We start from the raw sequence: 21,833 nt of genomic DNA, 5'->3' as shown, positions 1-21,833 counted from the left end.
ACTCCAAGTGTTAGTCTGGAGACAAAGCAAGAAAATCCCCCTCCTTTCTTTTCAAACCTTCATGCAAATAGGATGTCTGGTCATTGGTCTGGCTAGAAGGTCACATGTCCTCAGTGGAGCAATGACATTTCCAGCAGAGCAAGTGGGTGGGGCCACATTTGCATGATTGACTGTTCTTCAGCTCCCTGGGAATTTAAAGACCCTGGGAAGGATCAGGTAGAGATTCACTTTTCCTCTAGAGCCCAGATTCCTCTTTCCTTCCACCATGGCCTGGGCCCTGGTCCTCCTCACACTTCTCAGTTACTGCTCAGGTAAGGCAAGGGAGGACACTGGTCTAAGTACTGATGACCTGCAATCTGCATTCATTGCGTATCATGACAAACTAGAGGTCTTGCTGTATCTGAGAGTTGAGAAAAGGTGCTAAAGACATGACTCTGTCTTTTTCTTTTGCAAAGGTGTCCGTTCACAGGCAACGATGACCCAACCTGCCTCCCAGACAGTGTCCCTGGGCCAAGAAGTGAAACTCTCCTGCACTAGAAGCAGTGATGGGAGCTGGTACAACAATTTTCCCTGGTATCAACAGAAACCTGGACAGGTCCCTCGCTTTCTGCACTGTAATGGCTGCAGCAGGGGAGAAGGGATCCCGGATCGGTTCACTGCTTCTAAGTCAGGGACCAGTGGCTATTTAACCATCACCAACGTCCAGCCTGAAGACGAGGCCTATTATTACTGTGCTGATTGGTACAGCACTGGGAGCATGTTCCACAGTGGTACAGTCTAATGGGGAACCGAGACAAAAACCTGCACTCCTCCTCTCCAGATCAAACAGCTGAATGAGTTTAGTGCGCAAAATGAACCAGAACGTTGCAGAGCACAGAAAGGCCATTGGGTCCCACATCTTTCTATAATGCAGAAATGCCAAACCCCCGTCCAATAAGATCACTTCTGTAGCCTCATCTTCATCTACAAGTCAAGACCACCAGGCCACTGACCTGCTCAAATCATCCCACATGATCTGACCAGAGTGTGCTATAAGTGGAGTCTGAAGTCACCCAAGAACATTTCTTGGAGAACAAAGCACTCCGACTTTGACTAATGACTTCACAAGGGTCAGTAACCGCTGGTGGTGCGAACAAGCGTCATCTAAATGCAATCTGGTGTAGTTTGGCAAATTTATCCTGCTGTCCTCTGTGATCAGAAAAGAATGATCTAGAAGACCTTCCCCCCACTCCAATGTAAGCCCTTCCTGCGTCCCACCAACTCACTACTCTCATGCAGTCTCTTCCTTCATTTATGTTGTTGTGGTTCCCAAAGTATCAGCAGGAGAACACTGAGATGTATTTCTTCCATTCTTACCTAGAATGATTGACACACAGCCCTCACTGTCTCTCAGGTGCAAGGAAGACTGTGAACTTTATTTTATTTATTTATTTCTGCCTTTCCCCATCCCATAGCAGAATCACTGGAAAGACTACAATACCCACACCTCTTTTCTATATACTAGGTCTCCTTTGTGCCTTATGGAAGCATGAGATGGTCTGAACCATTAAAGAGAGCGGTTCATTTACTGTAAATTTGCTTGTGATGTCGGGTAGGGCGTTTGCAGTGAAGAATCTGCAGGAGGAAAGGATTGTTTATTACTGGTTCCTCGTTCTCATGGGCCTGACCTGTGACTATATTCAGATGCGGCATTTCTCTGAGTCCAGGGGAAGTAAGAGTGGGAGATTGTGACACCATTGTCTCCTGCTCAGAGGCTCCGCAGAGGCAGCTGATGGGACCCTGTGGGAAAGAGGAGCTGGGCTAGGTGCGTCATTAGCCTGATCCAACAGGGCTCCTCTTCTGTCCTTCCCCTGCCACACCCTGGGCTGGTTTCTTCCCATTTCACATCCCAGTTTGGAGCTGGGACAGAAAAGAATCCTGATGAAAGGGCAGGTTCTGGCCAGGGCTGATCACCCCCATCCCAGCTGAGCTCCCTGATTCTCATCCTGCCAATTTCTTCACCCCTAGTAACTAGGAGTTTCCCCAGGTTCCAGGTAACGCCACTCTCTGACCCTTGTCTGCCTTTACCACTCAGACTGATGGTGTGGAGACCCAGCAAGAAATCCCCCCTTCTTTCTTTCATTTCTTCATGCAAATTGGACACCTGGTCATTGGCCTGGCTAGAAGATCACGTCTCCTCAGCAGAAAAGTTGCCTGCCCAGTGAAGCAGGTGGGCATGTCCACATTTGCATGACTGACTCTTCTTCAGTTCCTGGGGATTCAAAAAAGAAGGTGGCAGAGACAGAGAGAGATTCACTCTTCCTCAGGAACTCCACCTCCTGTTTCCTTCCACCATGGCCTGGGCCCTCTTTCTCATCACAGCTCTCAGCTACTGCTCAGGTAAGGGAAGGGAGGACCCCGTATACATTGGTCTAAGCACTGATCTCAAAGCAACAGGCATTCCTTTGGTGTCTCGTGGAAATCTAGAGGTCTTGCTGCATTTCAGAGCAGAGAAAATGTACTAAAAACATGACTCTGTCTTTTTCTTCTGCAAAGGTGTCCATTCACAGGCAACGCTGACCCAACCTGCCTCCCAGTCGGTGTCTCTGGGCCAAACCGTGAAACTCTCCTGCGCACAAAGCAGTGGTGGGAGCTGGTACAACTATTTTCCATGGTATCAACAGAAACCTGGAGAGGCCCCTCGCTTTCTGCACTGTAATAGCGGCGGCTGCAGCAGCAGGGGAGAAGGAATCCCAGATCGATTCACCGCTTCCGGGTCAGGGAGCACTGGTTATTTAACCATCACCAACGTCCAGCCTGAAGACGAGGCCGATTATTACTGTGCCGATTATTACAGGACTGGTAGCATGTTCCACAGTGCTACAGTCTAATGGGGAACTGAGACAAAAACCTGCACTCCTCCTCCGCAGAACCTTGAAAGAGCTGAGCTGTGTCTGTGTCTGAACAGCTTGACTCAGAGAGTTCAGTTGGATAGTCACCACTTCCTAACTTAAGCAATACCAGTTGTTCCTTCTTCTACCTCTAGGGGGAGATGTTGCCCCACCTTCCTCACTTAATTGACTCACATTCTCACACTGAGGGCAGAATCTTAACCAGGTCTACTCAGAAGAAATTCCTATTTTGTTCAGTGGGGCTTACACTCAGGAAAGTGTGGTTAGGATTGCAGCCTAAATATCCTACTGTCCTCTTATAGCATGAAGCTAAGAGCCAAGACCTTTTGGTTTAGGAAATTCAGTTTTTCATTAAGCACAGTGCTTCTCAAACTTTTAGCACTGCGACCCACTTTTTAGAATTTGAATCTGTCAGGACCCACCAGAAGTGATGTCATGACCAGAAATTATATATATTTTCATTAAAGTATCAACCAACCAACCAACCACACTCTGGAAGAGTCCCAGCAAGTGGAAGGTGCTGATCAACTTGTCCTTCCCCAACAATTCACTGTTCTCTGTCTGGGTCACTCATCATACACGCTTGGGTCCTAACAGGTATGATGATGGAATTGGAAGCAAGAAGCAGGGTTCGGCATCCTCCTCTACCCATTGATTCCCACCCTTCAAATCCTTCTGCTCTCCTAGTACTGGGAACCAGCACACCTGTGATTGACCAAGTTATTAAGTGGTTTTGCCCTCAGCTCTGCCCTACTCAGACCACAGTGCCGGGACAACCCACCCATGAGACCAGCTGAAATGATTGCCCATCTTCAACCTCCTCATCAGGATCTCCCATATCTGTCTTTCACCCTTCACCTTCTCCCTGAAGAGGGGTCCTGAGAGGAACAGAGAGAAGAATGCTGAGATAGAGCATTGGAGAGGCTGAGGCTGGCACACCACTGGATAAGGGGGGTAGTGTTTGGCAGGCCACCTCTGGCATCAGGAGGTCTGGGGCCAGCCCTGCCTCTATGCGTTTACATTTACGTTCAGGGCCTCTGAGAAACAGTGTATACAGGTGTTTGCCACTTAGCAACCTTCCACTTTATGACGGACCGCATATATCCTGGTGGTCGAAGCACAGCAAAGAGGTTCTCAATGAGGCACTCAGGTCTCCCGTAACCTGCAACAGAGAGGCTGTTTAAACAACAAAGAGGCTCTTAACCCAAAGAAGAGGCAATCCATCTCCATTAGCCTCTGCAATCAGCTAAGGTCTGTCAGCCCAATTCTGAGCTGACCGGCGCACTCCAGGCAGTCATCCGCGGCTCCTCGGGAGGAGGGGACTTTCGTCCCATTCCCTGGGTTGAGGCAAGTAGCCCTGCAATTTGATTCTACGTCAATCCTAATGTTGGTGTAGAACCAAGAGCCTCTGTTTTGAACAGCTCCACCGGTCCTGCCGCCCCCACCCCGCTCCCCCCAAAATTCCTCCTCCCCGCCCTCCCTCCACCTCTCTCCGTGCCTCCTCCTTGTCTCCCACCCATCTCCACCCACGTCTCCACTGCTCGGCAGTCCCTGTGACCACCAAGTGGCAGAGCTCTGGCGGAGCACTCTTGCTAGGGCCTGCAAATGTGCCTTATGGCACGTTTGCAATAGTGCGCGCCGGAGGTGAGCCAGCACGCCGTGATCAGGATTGGGCTCTAAGTCTATTTACACAACAAAGGCACTCGATTGGGCTGAAGGTTCACTTAACAACCTAATCGCATAACGATGGGGATCGTAGAACGTATTCCTGTCATTAAGTAGTGCACACCTGTAATTAAGGGGAAACGGGGCACTTTTAAGGACTGAATCAACTTCTTTGCTTATCAATGAACAAACCCAAGTGATTCCTCTCATCTTTGGGCCCAATCCTGAAGATTGGGCCCAATCCATAAGGCACATTTGCAGGCCTTAGCACTGATGGAGTGACAGCCCTATCCCAACTGGCCGACACTGGGTTAGCACGGGAGGAGCACCAGACCTCTGCTGATTGGCAGTCTGGAGGATCACCAGGCAGCAGAGAGGTAGGTGGAGGTGTGGAGGGATTGGAGGGCGGGGAGTAGGAGACGATGGCCGCTGCCTGGAGCACGCTGGTTGCAGTGGCAGCCCCTTTCATCACTGCTGCAACCCTCAGGATTGGGCTGCCAGGCCTCTAGGTGGGGATCTTGGTCCAACTCTTCAGGGAATAGAATCACAGAGCCCTTCAACGGCCACATCCAAGGCACTCAGTGAAGTGGGAAGTGTTTGGTGATACTGTGAGATTTTTGTGCTTTCTGATGCTCAAAGAGGGCAATCTTGTTGAATTGTAAGTTTATAATTCTAATGCGCCCTGTCTTTATTTGACAGTGAAGAGTGAGATGTCATATTCTTTAATTTTTCTAAATAAATTTGCAAAGCAATGTGATCCCTGAGTTTCTGTCTTAAACCTTTAAAGCACTGATTTTCACCCACTGTGTCATGGCACACTGGTGTGCCATAGATGTGTGGTGCGGAGTTTGGGGAGGGTCATTTAATAGTAGAGCAGTTGGGGGATGTGAGTCCCCCACCGGCAGCAGGGTGTGCCTTGTCAATGGCCAAAAAACCAATGGTGTGCCTTGGCAATTGTAGCACCATGTCAGAGTGTCATGAGCTGACAAAGGCTTATAACCGCTGCTCTGGAGAGACACAGACTGGTGTGGAATTGATTTGTGAATTAAATTCTATCCCCTTAATTCTGGCCCTGAAGGTCATGTGCCCTGAAGGGAGGAGTGCCATTTTCGGCACAACATTTGCATGACTTCCTGTTCTTCAGTGTCTGGGGGATTAAAGTCAGATATCTGAGGCTGCGGGAAGAGAGTCCTGATCATTTCTGCCTCTCACCATGTCCTGGGCTCTGGGTCTCCTCCTCCTCTCACTTCTCAGTCACTGCTCAGGTAAGGGCAGGGAGGACGCTGACTAGATTGCCCTGTGTGCTGACCACAAAGCAATGCATCTTCTTTACGTATCACTGCAAACTAGCTATTTTGTGGTATTTGGGAGAGGGGAAAATGCGCTAAACATGTGGCTTTCTCTTTTTCTTTTGCAAAGGTGTCCGTTCAGAGGCAACGCTGACTCAACCTTCCTCCCAGTCTGTGTCCCTGGGCCAAACAGTGAAACTCTCCTGTTCTGGAAGCAGTGATGGGAGCTGGAACACTGCTTTTCCCTGGTATCAACAGAAACCTGGGCAGGCCCCTCGCTTTGTGCACTGTGATGGCTGCAGCAGCAGGGGAGAAGGAATCCCGGATCGGTTCACTGCCTCTTACTCTGGGACCACTGGCTATTTAACCATCACCAACATCCAGCCTGAAGACGAGGCCGATTATTACTGTGCTGACTGGGAGAGCAGCAGTGATGTGTTCCACAGTGATACAATCGAATGGGGAACTGAGACAAAAACCTCCCTCCCCAGAGCGGAGGTATGAAGCATCTTGAAAGAGCTGAATTCTGAGTGAGCCTGACCTGCTTCACTTGCAGGGTTGGGGAGCAAAAGCCTGGCCTTGGGGATCAGTGCCGCAGCCCCAGCTCTGAAACTAAGTGGGGTCAAGTGAGGTGCGGTCAAGACCTGGCTATGTGACCACTTGGGACCTTGAAGTGCATTGCCGTGAACTGTATGGTGGAAGAAACATAAGATATACATGCAATGAACGTAAGTCAACATTCTAGAAGGGCCACCAGGTTCTGCATCTTCCTGGCAGACTTTCCCCTGCCCCCCCATATCAGCCTACACAATTCAGAGTGTGTCATACGCACAGGCAAGTTTGCCTGAATCAGAGCGTTGATTGTCCTATTTCAGCACTACTTTGTCCACCTGGCCCTCGTTCTTGAAGGAGTTTCAGGCAGGGGACTGGATATCATCAACATCAGCACATGGTGGATGTCTTCCCGATGATGTGCCAACCTCTTCTCCCACTAGTCCGTGTTCTAGCTCAGCATTCCCCTCCATGGCAATACACATTTTCTTGCTAAACAAGATAATGAAACTAAGAGGGGGCAGCTCTTCTGTCTGCCTCCTGGAAGGGGAGATGCTGCTCCACCCTCCTCCTACTGGGGCCATTTAATATACAACACAGGAAATGGTTGGATTGCTTTGCACCTGTGATGTGCCGTGAAGGAGAACATTCGACAAATGTGTCTTTTTTTTTTCCTTGCTCACTCAGTGTGAGTAATCAAGTTTTTTTTTTTTTTCTGCTCAAGGGCGAGCCTCTTTGGGTCACTGTGCTTCCCATCTCATTAGCCTTCCTACCCACCAGTTTCATCCTCTGGCTTGCCTTCCGCTTGAGAAGGCAAAAGGGCACATGTTTCCAATCTGGCGCTTGCTGCTTCCCAAGGTCCAGATATTCTAGCCACATCATTACATACAAACACAAGGCAAATGACCTGACCTTCTCCCTGTTCAGGCTATTTTTCCTCATTTCCAGACACTTCCAACTTCCTGGGATGCCCAAGTATCCCTACTGAGACATCCCCAGGCAGTAGCCTCTGCTTGAGACATCTAGTCACTTCTGAGTGATAAGGAAAGATCCCCGTCACTCAGATGTGACTGGATGTCTCATGCTTCTTCTCTATGCCTGGGCTCTATTAGAGCCCATCATTCCAAGTCATCTATCTGGCTGAGACCGGCATGGGTTCAGTGACTAGGCAGCCAAGGTCACCTGCCTCAGTTGCTCTGCATAGGACGGGGTGGGCAAACTTTCACCTTTAGAGATCCTGGATCTTTAACAATTATATAGAAGAGGGAATTGTCATCTCACAGATGAGAAGCTGCACCTGCTGAAATTCTCTCTCTCCTATACAATTGTTAAAGGTCCAGGATCCCTGAAGTTGAAGGTTTGCCCAACCCCAGCATAGGTAAAAGGAATAAGGACACAATCCTATCCAACTTTCCAGCAGTGGTGCAGCAACAATGCAGCCCTTAGATGATAAATGTTCCATGCCTTGAGGAGGTCTCTGTGACTGTTCCCCACCACAGAGTGCACACCCCATTGGCACCCCAGCTGCACTGGCGCTGGAAAATTGAATAGGGCTCTGAGTCTACAGACGGCTGGTTGAGATGGAGAAAGGAATTCAAAGCTGATGGGTTCTCCTCAATTCACTTTGCACATGATCACTGACATTGTTATGACTCCATACAACATCAGTGGTGAAACAGAGAACCAATAAGCACAGAAGGATTTGCATACAGGGGCAATTCTTCATTTCTGGAGGATATAAGAAAGCAGAGAGAAGACCCACCTAGTTGACTTCCCCCTCCAAAGCCAACCTCCATGAGAGAGCTCCCCATGACCTGGGCTCTGTTCCTCTTGGCACTTCTCAACACTTTGTCAGGTAACAAAGGACAGGATGAGTTCTGAAGAGGCTTATGGGTCAAGGACATCTTGATTGTACTGTGAATTTGTGCAGTATTTGACAGCACAGTTAAAAAAAAGGTAATTTTCTCTGGTTCTTGTTTTGGCTTGCTTGTAAAGCTGTCAGTTCACAACCAACACTGACTCAATCGGTTTCCAAATTTGTGTCTCCAGGACAGACATCGACCCTCTCCTGCTCCAGAAGCAGCGGCGGCAGTTGGTACAGCTATTTCTGCTGGTACCAACATAAGGAAGGAGACCGTTCTCGACACGTGCAGTGTACTGGTTACGGCAAAGGAGAAGGGATCCCCGACCGCTTCACAGCCTCTGCCTCTGGGGCCAGTAGCTTTTTGCCCATTACTGGAGTCCAGGTGGAAGACGAAGCTGATGATTCCTGTGGTGCCTGGGAGGACACAGGTGGGCTCAAGTTCCACAGTGGTACAGACTAATGGAGAACTGAGACAGAAACTTTCACTCTTCCACCCCAGAGTGGGACATGAAGAGTGCTTGAAAGAGCTGAATCGTACCTGTGCCTAAACTCTCAGACTTACAGACCTGGCCTGGAGGGTGATGGTCTTCAGACACACCTACAGCAGGCTTGCTGAAACTATCTGATCCATACTTGGAAGTGTTCCATACTGTAGCACACTATAGACAGTCATTGTGGCGGTCCCCCCCTATAAAAATAAGAAGTGGCTGCTTTTCTGTTTGCCTCCTGCAGGAGGTGATGTTGCCCCAGCCTTTACATACTCAGCACAAAGTACATATTTAACAGAGAGCGGTTGGATGATCTTGCACCTGCGGTGTGCCATGAAGGAGAACATGGTTCTGTATGCAAAGGTGCTTCTTTCCTGTTTTCCTCCTACTCACACATACCGAGAAATCAAGACATTTCTCTTCCAATCAAGAGTGCTGCAACATGAGCCCAGCTTTGCCCTTCAGCCCCTCATCTCCCTGGCCTCCCTCTGCCCAAATTCATTCCTCTGCTTGCCACCCCCCTTGACAAGGTTAGAGTGGGGAGCAAATGTTCCCAGTCTGGTTCTCCCTGCTCCAGTGTCCAGGCAATCTTCGCTCAGTTCAGCCCCTCCCAAACAGTGACCAATGTACTGTTTCCTACTCCATTTTTGGCCTATTTGAACTCATTTTTGGACACTTCCAACCTGCAAAACTTCTGAGTAATGCCTCAACATCCCTAAACGTCCTGAGACACTCCTGCAGCCTGACAAGACTGGATATCTCTTGTTTCTTTTCTATGTCTGGGCTTTTGCCAGGGGCATCAGTTCCTGATCACCTCTCCGGCTGAGACTGGCACATGTCCAGGAACCAGACAGCCAAGTCCACCTGCCTCAATTACTTCTCATGGGAAGAGTTAACCAGCAGGTCTGCAAATGAATGGTTGGAATGAAAACAGGCACTCCATCCTGCCCAGCAACTCACACATATCAAGCCTCACCTTTTGGCCCACCATTCTGAAATCCCACATTAAAAATAATTCTAAATATTTCTGTACTATGGTGTTTTGCAAAACATGTCAAAATACAAAACCAACACCCCTTTGTGTCTGCTTCCTGATCAACCTTTACCTCTGTAGGTTGGAGAAGTTACAACAGTCTCCTTTTCATCCTGGCCAAAGTGTTCACCTTTTAAAGATCCCCAATAAGCACAGAGCAATTTACATATATGGGGTCAATCTTCAAAAATGAGGATTTAAGAAAAGACGGGGGAAATAGTTCCCGCTCTGAAAGTCATGCTCCTTTCTAGAGATCACCATAGTCTGGGCTCTCTTTTTCTTGGCACTTCTCAATTATTTCACAGGGAAGGAAATGGGTGGCTCGAGTTACAGAAGATTATGGGTCAAGAACCACAATTGTATTGTGTGCCTGGACTTTGGTGATTTCAAGGTCACAAAACATGAACCAAGGACCTCTTTTCCTGTTCCTTTTTGCAAAGGTGTTAGCTGTTGGGAAACTCTCACCCCCCAAATCGGTGTCTCGGGGACAAACAGCAAAATTCTCCTGCTCCAAAAGCAGTGCTGGAGCTGGCATTTCTCTGGGTCTTGGGGGAGGCAGAGTGGGAAATGGTGATCCCCTCATCTCCTGCTAATGGGCTCCCCACAAGCAGTTGATGGGCCACTGGGAGAAAGAGGAGCTGGGCTCCATGGGTCCTTAGCCTGATCCAACAGGAGTCTTCTTCTTTCATTCTCCTGTCACTCGTTCTCTTGACTCACATCCCAGTTTGGAGCCAAGACAGAAAATATTCCTGATGAAGTGGCGTGTTCTGGCCAGGGCTGAAAACCTCCCTCCCAGCTGAGCTCCCCAATTCTCCTCCTGCAAACCTGTTTGCCCCAGTAACAAAGTGCCCCCCCAGGTACCAGGTCACCCTCCCACCCTTGTCTGCTTTCACCACTCCAAGTGTTGGTCTGGAGACACAGCAAGAAAATCTCCCTCCTTTCTTTTCAAACCTTCATGCAAATAGGATGTCTGGTCATTGGTCTGGCTAGAAGGTCACATGTCCTCAGTGGAGCAATGACATTTCCAGCAGAGCAAGTGGGTGGGGCCACATTTGCATGATTGACTGTTCTTCAGCTCCCTGGGAATTTAAAGACACTGCGAAGGATTAGTTAGAGATTCACTTTTCCTCTAGCACCCAAATTCCTTTTGCCTTCCACCATGGCCTGGGCCCTGGTCCTCCTCACACTTCTCAGTTACTGCTTAGGTAAGGCAAGGGAGGACTCCCTTTACATTGGTTTAAGTACTGATGACTTGCAATAGACATTTGTTGCGTATCAGGAAAAAAATAGAGGTCTTGCTGCATTTGAGAACAGAGAAAATGTATTTTAAAAAAAACCTCAACAATTTATTTTTCTTCCGTAAAGGTGTTGATTCACAGGCAACGATGACCCAACCTGCCTCCCAGACGGTGTCTCTGGGCCAGGAAGTGAAACTCTCCTGCACAAGAAGCAGTGATGGGAGCTGGGACAACTATTTTCCCTGGTATCAACAGAAACCTGGACAGGCCCCTCGCTTTCTGCACTGTAATGGCTGCAGCAACAGGGGAGAAGGGATCCCAGATCGGTTCACTGCTTCCAGGTCAGGGACCACTGGTTATTTAACCATCAACAACGTCCAGCTTGAAGACGAGGCCGATTATTACTGTGCTGATTGGTATGGCACTGGGAGCATGTTCCACAGTGGTACAGTCTAATGGGGAACTGAGACAAAAACCTGCACTCCTCCTCTTCAGATCAAACAGCTGAATGAGTTTAGTGCGCAAAATGAACCAGAACGTTGCAGAGCATAGAAAGGCCATTGGGTCCCACATCTTTCTATAATGCAGGACTGCCAAACCCCCTGTCCAATAAGATCACTTCTGTAGCCTCATCTTCATCTACAAGTCAAGACCACCAGGCCACTGGCCTGCTCAGATCATCCCACATGATCTGACCAGAGCATGCCATAAGTGGAGTCTGAAGTCACCCAAGAACATTCCTTGGAGAACAAAGCACTCCGACTTTGACTAATGACTTCACAAGGGTCATTAACAGCTGGTGGTGCCAACAAGTGTCATCTGAATGCAATTTGGTTTAGTTTGGCAAATTTATCCTGCTGTCCTCTGTGATCAGAAAAGAAAGATCAAGAAGATCTTTCCCCCACTCGAATGTAAGCCCTTCCTGCGTCCCACCAACTCACTACTCTCATGCGGTCTCTTCCTTCATTTATGTTGTGGTTCCCAAAGTATCAGCAGGAGAACATTGAGATGTATTTCTTCCATTCTTATCTAGGATGATTGACACACAGCCCTCAATATCTGTCAGGTGCAAGGAACTTGATTTATTTTTTATTTATTTTTATTCCGACTTTCCCCATCCCACAGCAGAATCACTGGAAAGACTACAATACCCACACCTCCTTGCATGACTAATTATTACTAGAAATGCATTTTTTTTTTACTATTCAACAATAATGTTCAGAGAGTGGTTTACAGGGAAAATCAGATCCAAAAGGGTCCCCTGTCCACAAGGCCTCACCATCTAAAAAGAGGCAGAATAAACCATAGCAGAAGTCCGTAGGAGAGACACTCTGCTGGGGCGAAGAGGGACAGCTTGTCTCCCCCTGCTCAATATTAGAGGAGCACCGCTTGAAAAAGTGCTTCTTGGCCCAGTGAGCAGTAGGTCTCCTTTGCGCCTTATGGAAGCATGAGATGGTCCGAGACCAAAAGCCATTCATTCACTGTACATTCGCTTATAATGTCAGGTAGGGGGTTTGCAGTGAAGAATCTGCAGGGGGAAAGGATTGTTTATTACTGGTTCCTCGTTCTCATGGACTTGACCTGTGACTATATTCAGAAGTGGCATTTCTCTGAGTCCTGGGGGAGTAAGAGTGGGAGGTTGTGACACCCTTGTCTCCTGCTCATGGGCTTCCCAGAAGCAGCTGATGGGACCCTGTGGGAAAGAGGAGCTGGGCGAGGTGGGTCATTCGCCTGATCCAACAGGGCTCCTCTTCTGTCCTTCCCCTGCCACACCCTGGGCTGGCTTCTTCCCATTTCACATCCCAGTTTGGAGCTGGGACAGAAAAGAATCCTGATGAAAGGGCAGGTTCTGGCCAGGGCTGATCACCCCCATCCCAGCTGAGCTCCCTGATTCTCATCTTGCCAATTTCTTCACCCCTAGTAACAAGGAGTTTCCCCAGGTTCCAGGTAACTTCACTCTCTGACCCTTGTCTGCCTTCACCACTCAGAGTGATGGTGTGGAGACCCAGCAAGAAATCCCCCCTTCTTTCTTTCATTTCTTCATGCAAATTGGACACCTGGTCATTGGCCTGGCTAGAAGATCACGTGTCCTCAGCAGAAAAGTTGCCTGCCCAGTGAAGCAGGTGGGCATGTCCACATTTGCATGACTGACTCTTCTTCAGTTCCTGGGGTTTCAAAAAAGAAGGTGGCAGAGACAGAGAGAGATTCACTCTTCCTCAGGAACTCCACCTCCTGTTTCCTTCCACCATGGCCTGGGCCCTCTTTCTCTTCGCTGCTCTCAGCTACTGCTCAGGTAAGGGAAGGGAGGACCCCGTATACATTGGTCTAAGCACTGATCTCAAAGCAACATGCAATCCTTTGGTGTCTCGTGGAAATCTAGAGGTCTTGCTGCATTTCAGAGCAGAGAAAATGTACTAAAGACATGGCTCTGTCTTTTTCTTCTGCAAAGGTGTCCGTTCACAGGCAACGCTGACCCAACCTGCCTCCCAGTCGGTGTCTCTGGGCCAAACTGTGAAACTCTCCTGCGCACAAAGCAGTGGTGGGAGCTGGTACAACCGTTTTCCATGGTATCAACAAAAACCTGGAGAGGCCCCTCGCTTTGTGCACTGTAATAGCGGCGGCTGCAGCGGCAGGGGAGAAGGAATCCCAGATCGATTCACCGCTTCCAGGTCAGGGAGCACTGGTTATTTAACCATCACCAACATCCAGCCTGAAGACGAGGCCGATTATTACTGTGCTGATACTGAGAGCACTGGTGGTTGGAAGTTCCACAGTGCTACAGTCTAATGGGGAACCAAGACAAAAACTGCACTCCTCCTCCCCAGAACCTTGAAAGAGCTGAGCTGTGTCTGTGCCTGAACAGCTTGACTCAGAGAGTTCAGTTGGATAGTCACCATGTCGCCTCCACTTTCTAACTTAAGCAATACCAGTTGTTCCTTCTACTACCTCTAGGGGGAGATGTTGCCCCACCTTCCTCACTTAATTGACTCACATTCTCACACTGAGGGCAGAATCTTAACCAGGTCTACTCAGAAGAAATTCCTATTTTGTTCAGTGGGGCTTACACTCAGGAAAGTGTGGTTAGGATTGCAGCCTAAATATCCTACTGTCCTCTTATAGCATGAAGCTAAGAGCCAAGACCTTTTGGTTTAGGAAATTCAGTTTTTCATTAAGCACAGTGCTTCTCAAACTTTTAGCACTGCGACCCACTTTTTAGAATTTGAATCTGTCAGGACCCACCAGAAGTGATGTCATGACCAGAAATTATATATATTTTCATTAAAGTATCAACCAACCAACCAACCACACTCTGGAAGAGTCCCAGCAAGTGGAAGGTGCTGATCAACTTGTCCTTCCCCAACAATTCACTGTTCTCTGTCTGGGTCACTCATCATACACGCTTGGGTCCTAACAGGTATGATGATGGAATTGGAAGCAAGAAGCAGGGTTCGGCATCCTCCTCTACCCATTGATTCCCACCCTTCAAATCCTTCTGCTCTCCTAGTACTGGGAACCAGCACACCTGTGATTGACCAAGTTATTACGTGGTTCTGCCCTCAGCTCTGCCCTACTCAGACCACAGTGCCGGGACAACCCACCCATGAGACCAGCTGAAATGGTTGCCCATCTCCAACCTCCTCATCAGGATCTCCCATCTCTGTCTTTCACCCTTCACCTTCTCCCTGAAGAGGGGTCCTGAGAGGAACAGAGAGAAGAATGCTGAGATAGAGCACTGTAGAGGCTGAGGCTGGCACACCACTGGATAAGGGGGGTAGTGTTTGGCAGGCCATCTCTGGCATCAGGAGGTCTGGGGCCAGCCCTGCCTCTATGCGTTTAATTTACGTTCAGGGCCTCTGAGAAACAGTGTATAGAGGTGTTTGCCACTTAGCAACCTTCCACTTTATGACGGACCGCATATATCCTGGTGGTCGAAGCACAGCAAAGAGGTTCTCAATGAGGCACTCAGGTCTCCCGTAACCTGCAACAGAGAGGCTGTTTAAACAACAAAGAGGCTCTTAACCCAAAGAAGAGGCAATCCATCTCCATTAGCCTCTGCAATCAGCTAAGGTCTGTCAGCCCAATTCTGAGTTGCCCGGTGCACTCCAGGCAGTCATCCGCGGCTCCTCGGGAGGAGGGGACTTTTGTCCCATTCCCTCGGGTGAAGCAAGTAGCCCTGCAATTTGATTCTATGTCAATCCTAATGTTGGTGTAGAACCAAGAGCCTCTGTTTTGAACAGCTCCACCGGTCCTGCCTCCCCCCCACCCCGCTCCCCCCAAATGCCTCCACCCTGCCCTCCCTCCAGCTCTCTCTGCGCCTCCTCCTTGTCTCCCACCCATCTCCACCCATGTCTCCACTGCTCGGGAGTCCCTGTGACCACCAAGTGGCAGAGCTCTGGCGGAGCACTCTTGCTAGGGCCTGCAAATGTGCCTTATGGCACATTTGCAATAGTGCACGCCGGAGGTGAGCCAGCACGCCATGCTCAGGATTGGGCTCTAAGTCTATTTACACAACAAAGGCACTCGATTGGGCTGAAGGTTCACTTAACAGCCTAATCGCATAACGATGGGGATCGTAGAAAGTATTCCTGTCATAAAGTAGTGCACACCTGTAATTAAGGGGAAACGGGGCACTTTTAAGGACTGAATCAACTTCTTTGCTAATCAATGAACAAACCCAAGTGATTCCTCTCATCTTTGGGCCCAATCCTGAAGATTGGGCCCAATCCATAAGGCACATTTGCAGGCCTTAGCACTGATGGAGTGACAGCCCTAGCCCAACTGGCCGACACTGGGTTAGCACGGGAGGAGCACCAGACCTCTGCTGATTGGCAGTCTGGAGGATCACCAGGCAGCAGAGAGGTAGGTGGAGGTGTGGGGGGGAGGGGTCCTGGGGTGGGGGGAGGGGAGGGCGGGGAGTGGGAGACGATGGCCGCTGCCTGGAGCAGGCTGGATGCAGTGGCAGCCCCTTTCAGCACTGCTGCAACCCTCAGGATTGGGCTGCCAGGCCTCTAGGTGGGGATCTTGGTCCAACTCTTCAGGGAATAGGATCACGGAGCCCTTCAAGGGCCACATCCGAGGCACTCAGTGAAGTGGGAAGTGTTTGGTGATACTGTGAGATTTTTGTGCTTTCTGATGCTCAAAGAGGGGAATCTTGTTGAATTGTGAGTTTATAATTCTAATGCGCCCTGTCTTCATTTGACAGTGAAGAGTGAGATGTCATATTCTTTAATTCTTCTAAATACATTTGCAAAGCAATGTGTTGCCTGAGCTTCTGTCTTAAACCTTTAAAGCACTGATTTTCACCCACTGTGGTATGGCACACTGGTGTGCCATAGATGTGTGGTGGGGAGTTTGGAGAGGGTCATTTAATAGTAGAGCAGTTGGGGGGTGTGAGTCCCCCACCGACAGCATGGTGTGCCTTGTCAATGGCCATAAAACCAATGGTGTGCCTTGGCAATTGTAGCACCATGTCAGAGTGTCGTGAGCTGACAAAGGCTGAAAACCGCTGCTCTAGAGAGACACAGATTGGTGTGGAATTGATTTGTGAATTGAATTCTATCCCCTTAATTCTGGCCCTGAAGGTCATGTGCCCTGAAGGGAGGAGTGCCATTTTCGGCAAAGCATTTGCATGACTTCCTGTTCTTCAGTGTCTGGGGGATTAAAGCCAGACATTTGAAGGCTGCGGGAAGAGAGTCCTGATCATTTCTGCCTCTCACCATGTCCTGGGCTCTGGGTCTCCTCCTCCTCTCACTTCTCAGTCACTGCTCAGGTAAGGGCAGGGAGGACACTGTCTAGATTACCCTGTGTGCTGACCGCAAAGCAATGCATCTTCTTTACGTATCACTGCAAACTGCCTATTTTGTGGTATTTGGGAGAGGGGAAAATGCACTAATCATGTGGCTCTTTCCTTTTCTTTTGCAAAGGTGTCCATTCAGCGGCAACGCTGACTCAACCTGCCTCCCAGTCTGTGTCCCTGGGCCAAACAGTGAAACTCTCCTGTTCTGGAAGCAGTGATGGGAGCTGGTACAACAATTTTCCCTGGTATCAACAGAAACCTGGGCAGGCCCCTCGCTTTCTGCACTGTAATGGCTGCAGCAGGGGAGAAGGAATCCCAGATCGGTTCACTGCTTCTAAATCGGGGAGCACTGGCTATTTAACCATTACTAATGTCCAGCCTGAAGATGAGGCCGATTATTACTGTGCTGATGCTGAGAGCACTGGTGGTTGGAAGTTCCACAGTGATACAATCTAAGGGGGAACTGAGACAAAAACCTTCCTCCCCAGAGTGGAGCATCTTGAAAGCGCTGAATTTCTTCTGTGCCTGACCAGCTTCACTTGCAGAGTTTGGGTGCAAAGCAAAGTCTTGGGGATCTGTGCTGCCGCCCCACTTCTGAAGTGAAGGGGGTCCGAGTTTCATATGGTCCAGACCTGGCTGCATGACCACTTGGGACTTTCAAGGGCATTACCGTGAACTGCATGATGGGAGAAACACAATATATGCATGCAATGAACATAAGCTGGAATCCTGGAAGGGCCACCTGGTTCTGTATCTTCCTGACAGACAATCCCCCCCCCCCCCATCAGTCTTCACAGTCCAAGCACAGAGAGTGCCATCAGCAAAGGAATTTTTCCAGACCATTGCTTGTCCCAGTTCCGTATTTTCAGAAGGAATATTCACATTTACGTTCAGGCCCTTTGAGAAATAGAGTATACACGTGTGCACCACTTAACCGTCTGCTTAATGACGTACCGCCTATATGACTGGTTGAAGCACAACAAAGAGGCTTTTAATGAAGCAGCTGGGATTCCCATAGCCTGCAGCAGGGAGCCTGTTTAATCAACGAAGAGGTTCTTCATACAGAGAAGAGCCAATCCATCTCCAGTAGCCTCTGCAGCCAGCTAATGTCTGGCAGCTAATGGCGGCTTCCCTCTGAGTTGCCCGGCATGCTGCGTCCTGCACACTCCAGGGAGCCACTGGTGGCTGCTCAGGGGAGGGGACTTTCGACCCTTCCCCTGGGTAAAGCGAGTTGCCCATCAATGGTATATAAATACAAATACCCAAAAGTTGGCGCAGAAGCAAGAGCCTCTGTTTCGGATGGCTCCACTGGTCCCGCTTCCCTCCCGGACTGCTCACTCCCCCGGAATGCCTCTTCTCCTTCTCCCCGACTTCCCTCCGCCTCCCCCCTCCCCCCAGAACGCCTCCCCCCTGCCCTCCCTCCTCATCCACCCTCCCCCCTGCCTCTCCCCCCACCTCTCTGCTTCTCAGTAGTCCGCGTGACCACCAAGTAGTTGAGCTGCGGCAAAACACTGGCCAGGGCCGCTGGCATAAACGAGCCTTATGGCACATTTGCAACAGTCCACACCGGCAGTGAGCCAGCGCACGGAGCTCAAGATTGGGCTCTAAGTCTGTTTAAACAACAAATGCACTAGATTGGGCTGAAGGTTCGCTTAACGACCTAATCACATAACAACGGGGATTGGAGAACGCATTCCTGTTGTTAAGTGGCACACACCTATAATTAAGAGGAAACGTGGCACTCTAAGGATTGAATCCACGTCTTTTCTCAACCAGTGAACCAACCCAAGTGATTCCCCTTTCTCTGTCTTTGGGCCCTGTCCTCAAGATTGGGCACAATCCATAAAACATGTTTGCGGGACTTTGCGCCAGTGGAGTGCCAGTGTTAACCCAGCGCAGGGCTAGTGCTGGTGGAGCACCGGAACTCCACTGCTCGGTGGTCACGCAGACCACCAGTCAGTAGAGAGGTAGGTGGGGGTGTTGGGGAGGCAGGGAGGAGGCATTCCTGGGCGGGAAGGTGGGGGGAGGGGAGGGAGTAGGAGGCGGCGGCAGCTGCCTTGAGCATGCTGGAGGCAGCGGCACCCATTTTCAGCACTGCTGCAGCCCTGCGCACTGGGCACCTCAGGTTTGGGCTGCCAGGCCTCTCGGTGGCCCAACTCTTCAGGGAACAGAATCATGAAGCCCTTCAATGGCCACACTGGAGGCACCCAGTGAAGTGGGAAACATTTGGCGTTGATGGGTGATTTTTGTGCTTTTTGATGCTCAAAGAGGGTCATCTTGATGAATTGTGAGTTTACAATTCTAATGCGCCGTGTCTTCTTTTGACAGTGAAGAGTGAGATGTCATATTCTTTTATTTTTCTAAATAAATTTGCAAAGCAATGTGATGCCTGAGCTTCTGTCTTAAACCTTTAAAGCACTGATTTTCAACCTCTGTGACATAGCTCACTGGTGTGCCATAGATGTATGGTGTGGGGGTTTGGGGAGGGTCACTTATTAGTAGAACAGTTGGGGGGTGTGAGACCCCCACCAGCAGCATGGTGTCAAAAACCGATGGTGCGCATTGGCAATTTTAGCACCATGTCAGAGTGCCATGAGCTGAAGAACGTTGAAAACTGCTGCTCTGGAGAGACACAGACTGGTGTGGAATTGATTTGTGAATTAAATTCTATCCCCTTAATTCTGGCCCTGAAGGTCATGTGTCCTGAAGGGAGGAGTGCCATTTTCCTCAAAGCATTTGCATGACTTCCTGTTCTTCAGTGTCTGGGGGATTAAAGCCAGACATCTGAAGGCTGCTGGAGGAGAAAACTGATCATTTCTGCCTCTCACCATGTCCTGGGCTCTGGGTTTCCTTCTCCTTTCTCTTCTCTGCTCAGGTAAGGGCAGGGAGGACACTGTCTAGATTGCCCTGTGTGCTGACCGCAAAGCAATGCATCTTCTTTACATATCACTGCAAACTGGCTATTTTATGGTATTTGGGAGAGGTAGAAATGCACTAATCATGTGGCTCTCTCCTTTTCTTTTGCAAAGGTGTCCGTTCAGAGGCAAGGCTGACTCAACCTGCCTCCCAGTCTGTGTCCCTGGGCCAAACTGTGAAACTCTCCTGTTCTGGAAGCAGTGATGGGAGCTGGCTGACTGCTTTTCCCTGGTATCAACAGAAACCAGGACAGGCCCCCCGCTTTGTGCACTGTGAAGACTGCAGCAGCAGCGGCAGCAGCATCAGGGGAGAAGGAATCCCAGACCGGTTCACTGCCTCTTACTCTGGGACCACTACCTATTTAACCATCACCAATGCCCAGCCTGAAGACGAGGCTGATTATTACTGTGCTGACTGGGAGAGCAGCAGTGATGTGTTCCACAGTGATACAATCAAATGGGGAACTGAGACAAAAACCTCCCTCCCCAGAGCAGAGGTATGAAGCATCTTGAAGGAACTGAATTCTGGTGAGCCTGACCTGCTTCACGTGCAGGATTGGGGAGCAAAAACCTGGTCCTGGGGATCTATGCCACAGCCCCAGTTTTGAAGCTAAGTGGGGTCAAGTGAGGTGTGGTCAAGACCTGGCTATGTGACCACTTGGGACCTTGAAGTGCATTGCCGTGAACTGTATGGTGGAAGAAACATATGATATACATGCAATGAACATGTCAACATTCTAGAAGGGCCACCAGGTTCTTCCTGGCAGACTCCCCTTCCCACCATATCAGCCTAAACAATTCAGAGTGTGTCATACACACAGGCAGGTTTGCCTGAATCAAAGCACTGACTGTCCCATTTCAGCACTACTTCGTCCAGCTGACCCTCGTTCTTGAAGGAGTTTCAGGCAGGGGCCAGGAAATCTTCCCAGTTGAAGGAGGAATACGTGGTAGAAGGATTTCCGCTGACAATACACATTTTCTTGCTAATCAAGATAATGAAACTAAGAGGGGGCAGCTTTTCTGTCTGCCTCCTGGAAGGGGAGATGTTGCTCCACTCTTCTCCTACTGGGGCCATTTCATATACATCACAGGAAATGGTTGGATGACTTTGCACCCGTGATGTGCCGTGAAGGAGAACATTCAACAAATGTGTCTCTTTTTTCCTTGCTCACTAATGGTGAGAAATCAAGCTTTTTTCTGCTCAAGGGTGAGCCTCTTTGGGTCACTGTGCTTCCCATCTCATTAGCCTTCCTACCCACCAATTTCATCCTCTGGCTTGCCTTCCTGCTAGAGCAGGTAGAACGGCACATGTTTCCAATCTGGCGCTTGCTGCTTCCCAAGGTCCAGACATTCTAGCCACATCATTACATACAAACGCATGGCAAATGACCTGACTTTCTCCCTGTTCAGGCTATTTTTCCTCATTTCTGGACACTTCCAACTTCCTGGGATGCCTCAGTATCCCTACTGAGAAATCCGCAAGCAGTAGCCTCTGTTTGAGACACCCAGTCACACCTGAGTGATGAGGAAAGATTCCCATCACTCAGATGTGACTGGATGTCTCATGCATCTCTTCTATGCCTGGGCCCATCACTCCCAGTCAGCTATCTGACTGAGACTGGCATAGGTTCAGTGACCAGGCAGCCAGGGTCACCTGCCTCAATTGCTCTGCATAGGACAGGGGTGGGCAAATTTTCACCTTTAGAGATCCTGAACCTTTAACAATTATATAGAAGAGGGAATTGTCATCTCACAGATGAGAAGCTGCACCTGCTGAAATTCTCTCTCCCCTATGCAGTTGCTAAAGGTACAGGATCCCTAAAGTTGAAAGTTTCCCCACCCCAGCATACGAAAAGGGTATAAGGACACAATCCTATCCAACTTTCCAGCACCGGTGCAGCCACAATGCAGCCCTTAGATGATAAATGTTCCACACCTTGAGGAGGTCTCTGTGACTGTCCCCCCGCCACAGGGTGCACATCCCATTGGCACAGCTGCACTAGCACTGGAAAATTGGATAGGATTGGGCCCTGAGTCTACAAAGGGCTGGTTGGGATGGAGAAAGGAATTCCAAGCTGATGGGTTCTCCTCAATTCACTTT

General features: G+C 49.5%; 1 gene segment (V, D, J or C); it reads left to right on the top strand.

Moving 5' to 3' along the window:
- The first annotated feature begins 16,738 nt into the window (after positions 1-16,738).
- On the top strand, positions 16,739-17,273 carry LOC136634452 (immunoglobulin lambda variable 2-23-like). The segment is given in 2 exon segments: positions 16,739-16,790; positions 16,945-17,273. Coding segments are annotated over 2 exon segments (381 nt in total).
- The last annotated feature ends 4,560 nt before the right edge of the window (positions 17,274-21,833 follow it).

The sequence above is a fragment of the Tiliqua scincoides genome, chromosome 14, assembly GCF_035046505.1.
Source record: "Tiliqua scincoides isolate rTilSci1 chromosome 14, rTilSci1.hap2, whole genome shotgun sequence".
NCBI classification, from domain to species: Eukaryota; Metazoa; Chordata; class Lepidosauria; order Squamata; family Scincidae; genus Tiliqua; species Tiliqua scincoides.
The sequence above is the reverse complement of the archived record's forward strand: the minus strand, read 5'-3'. Positions and strand labels throughout refer to the sequence as shown.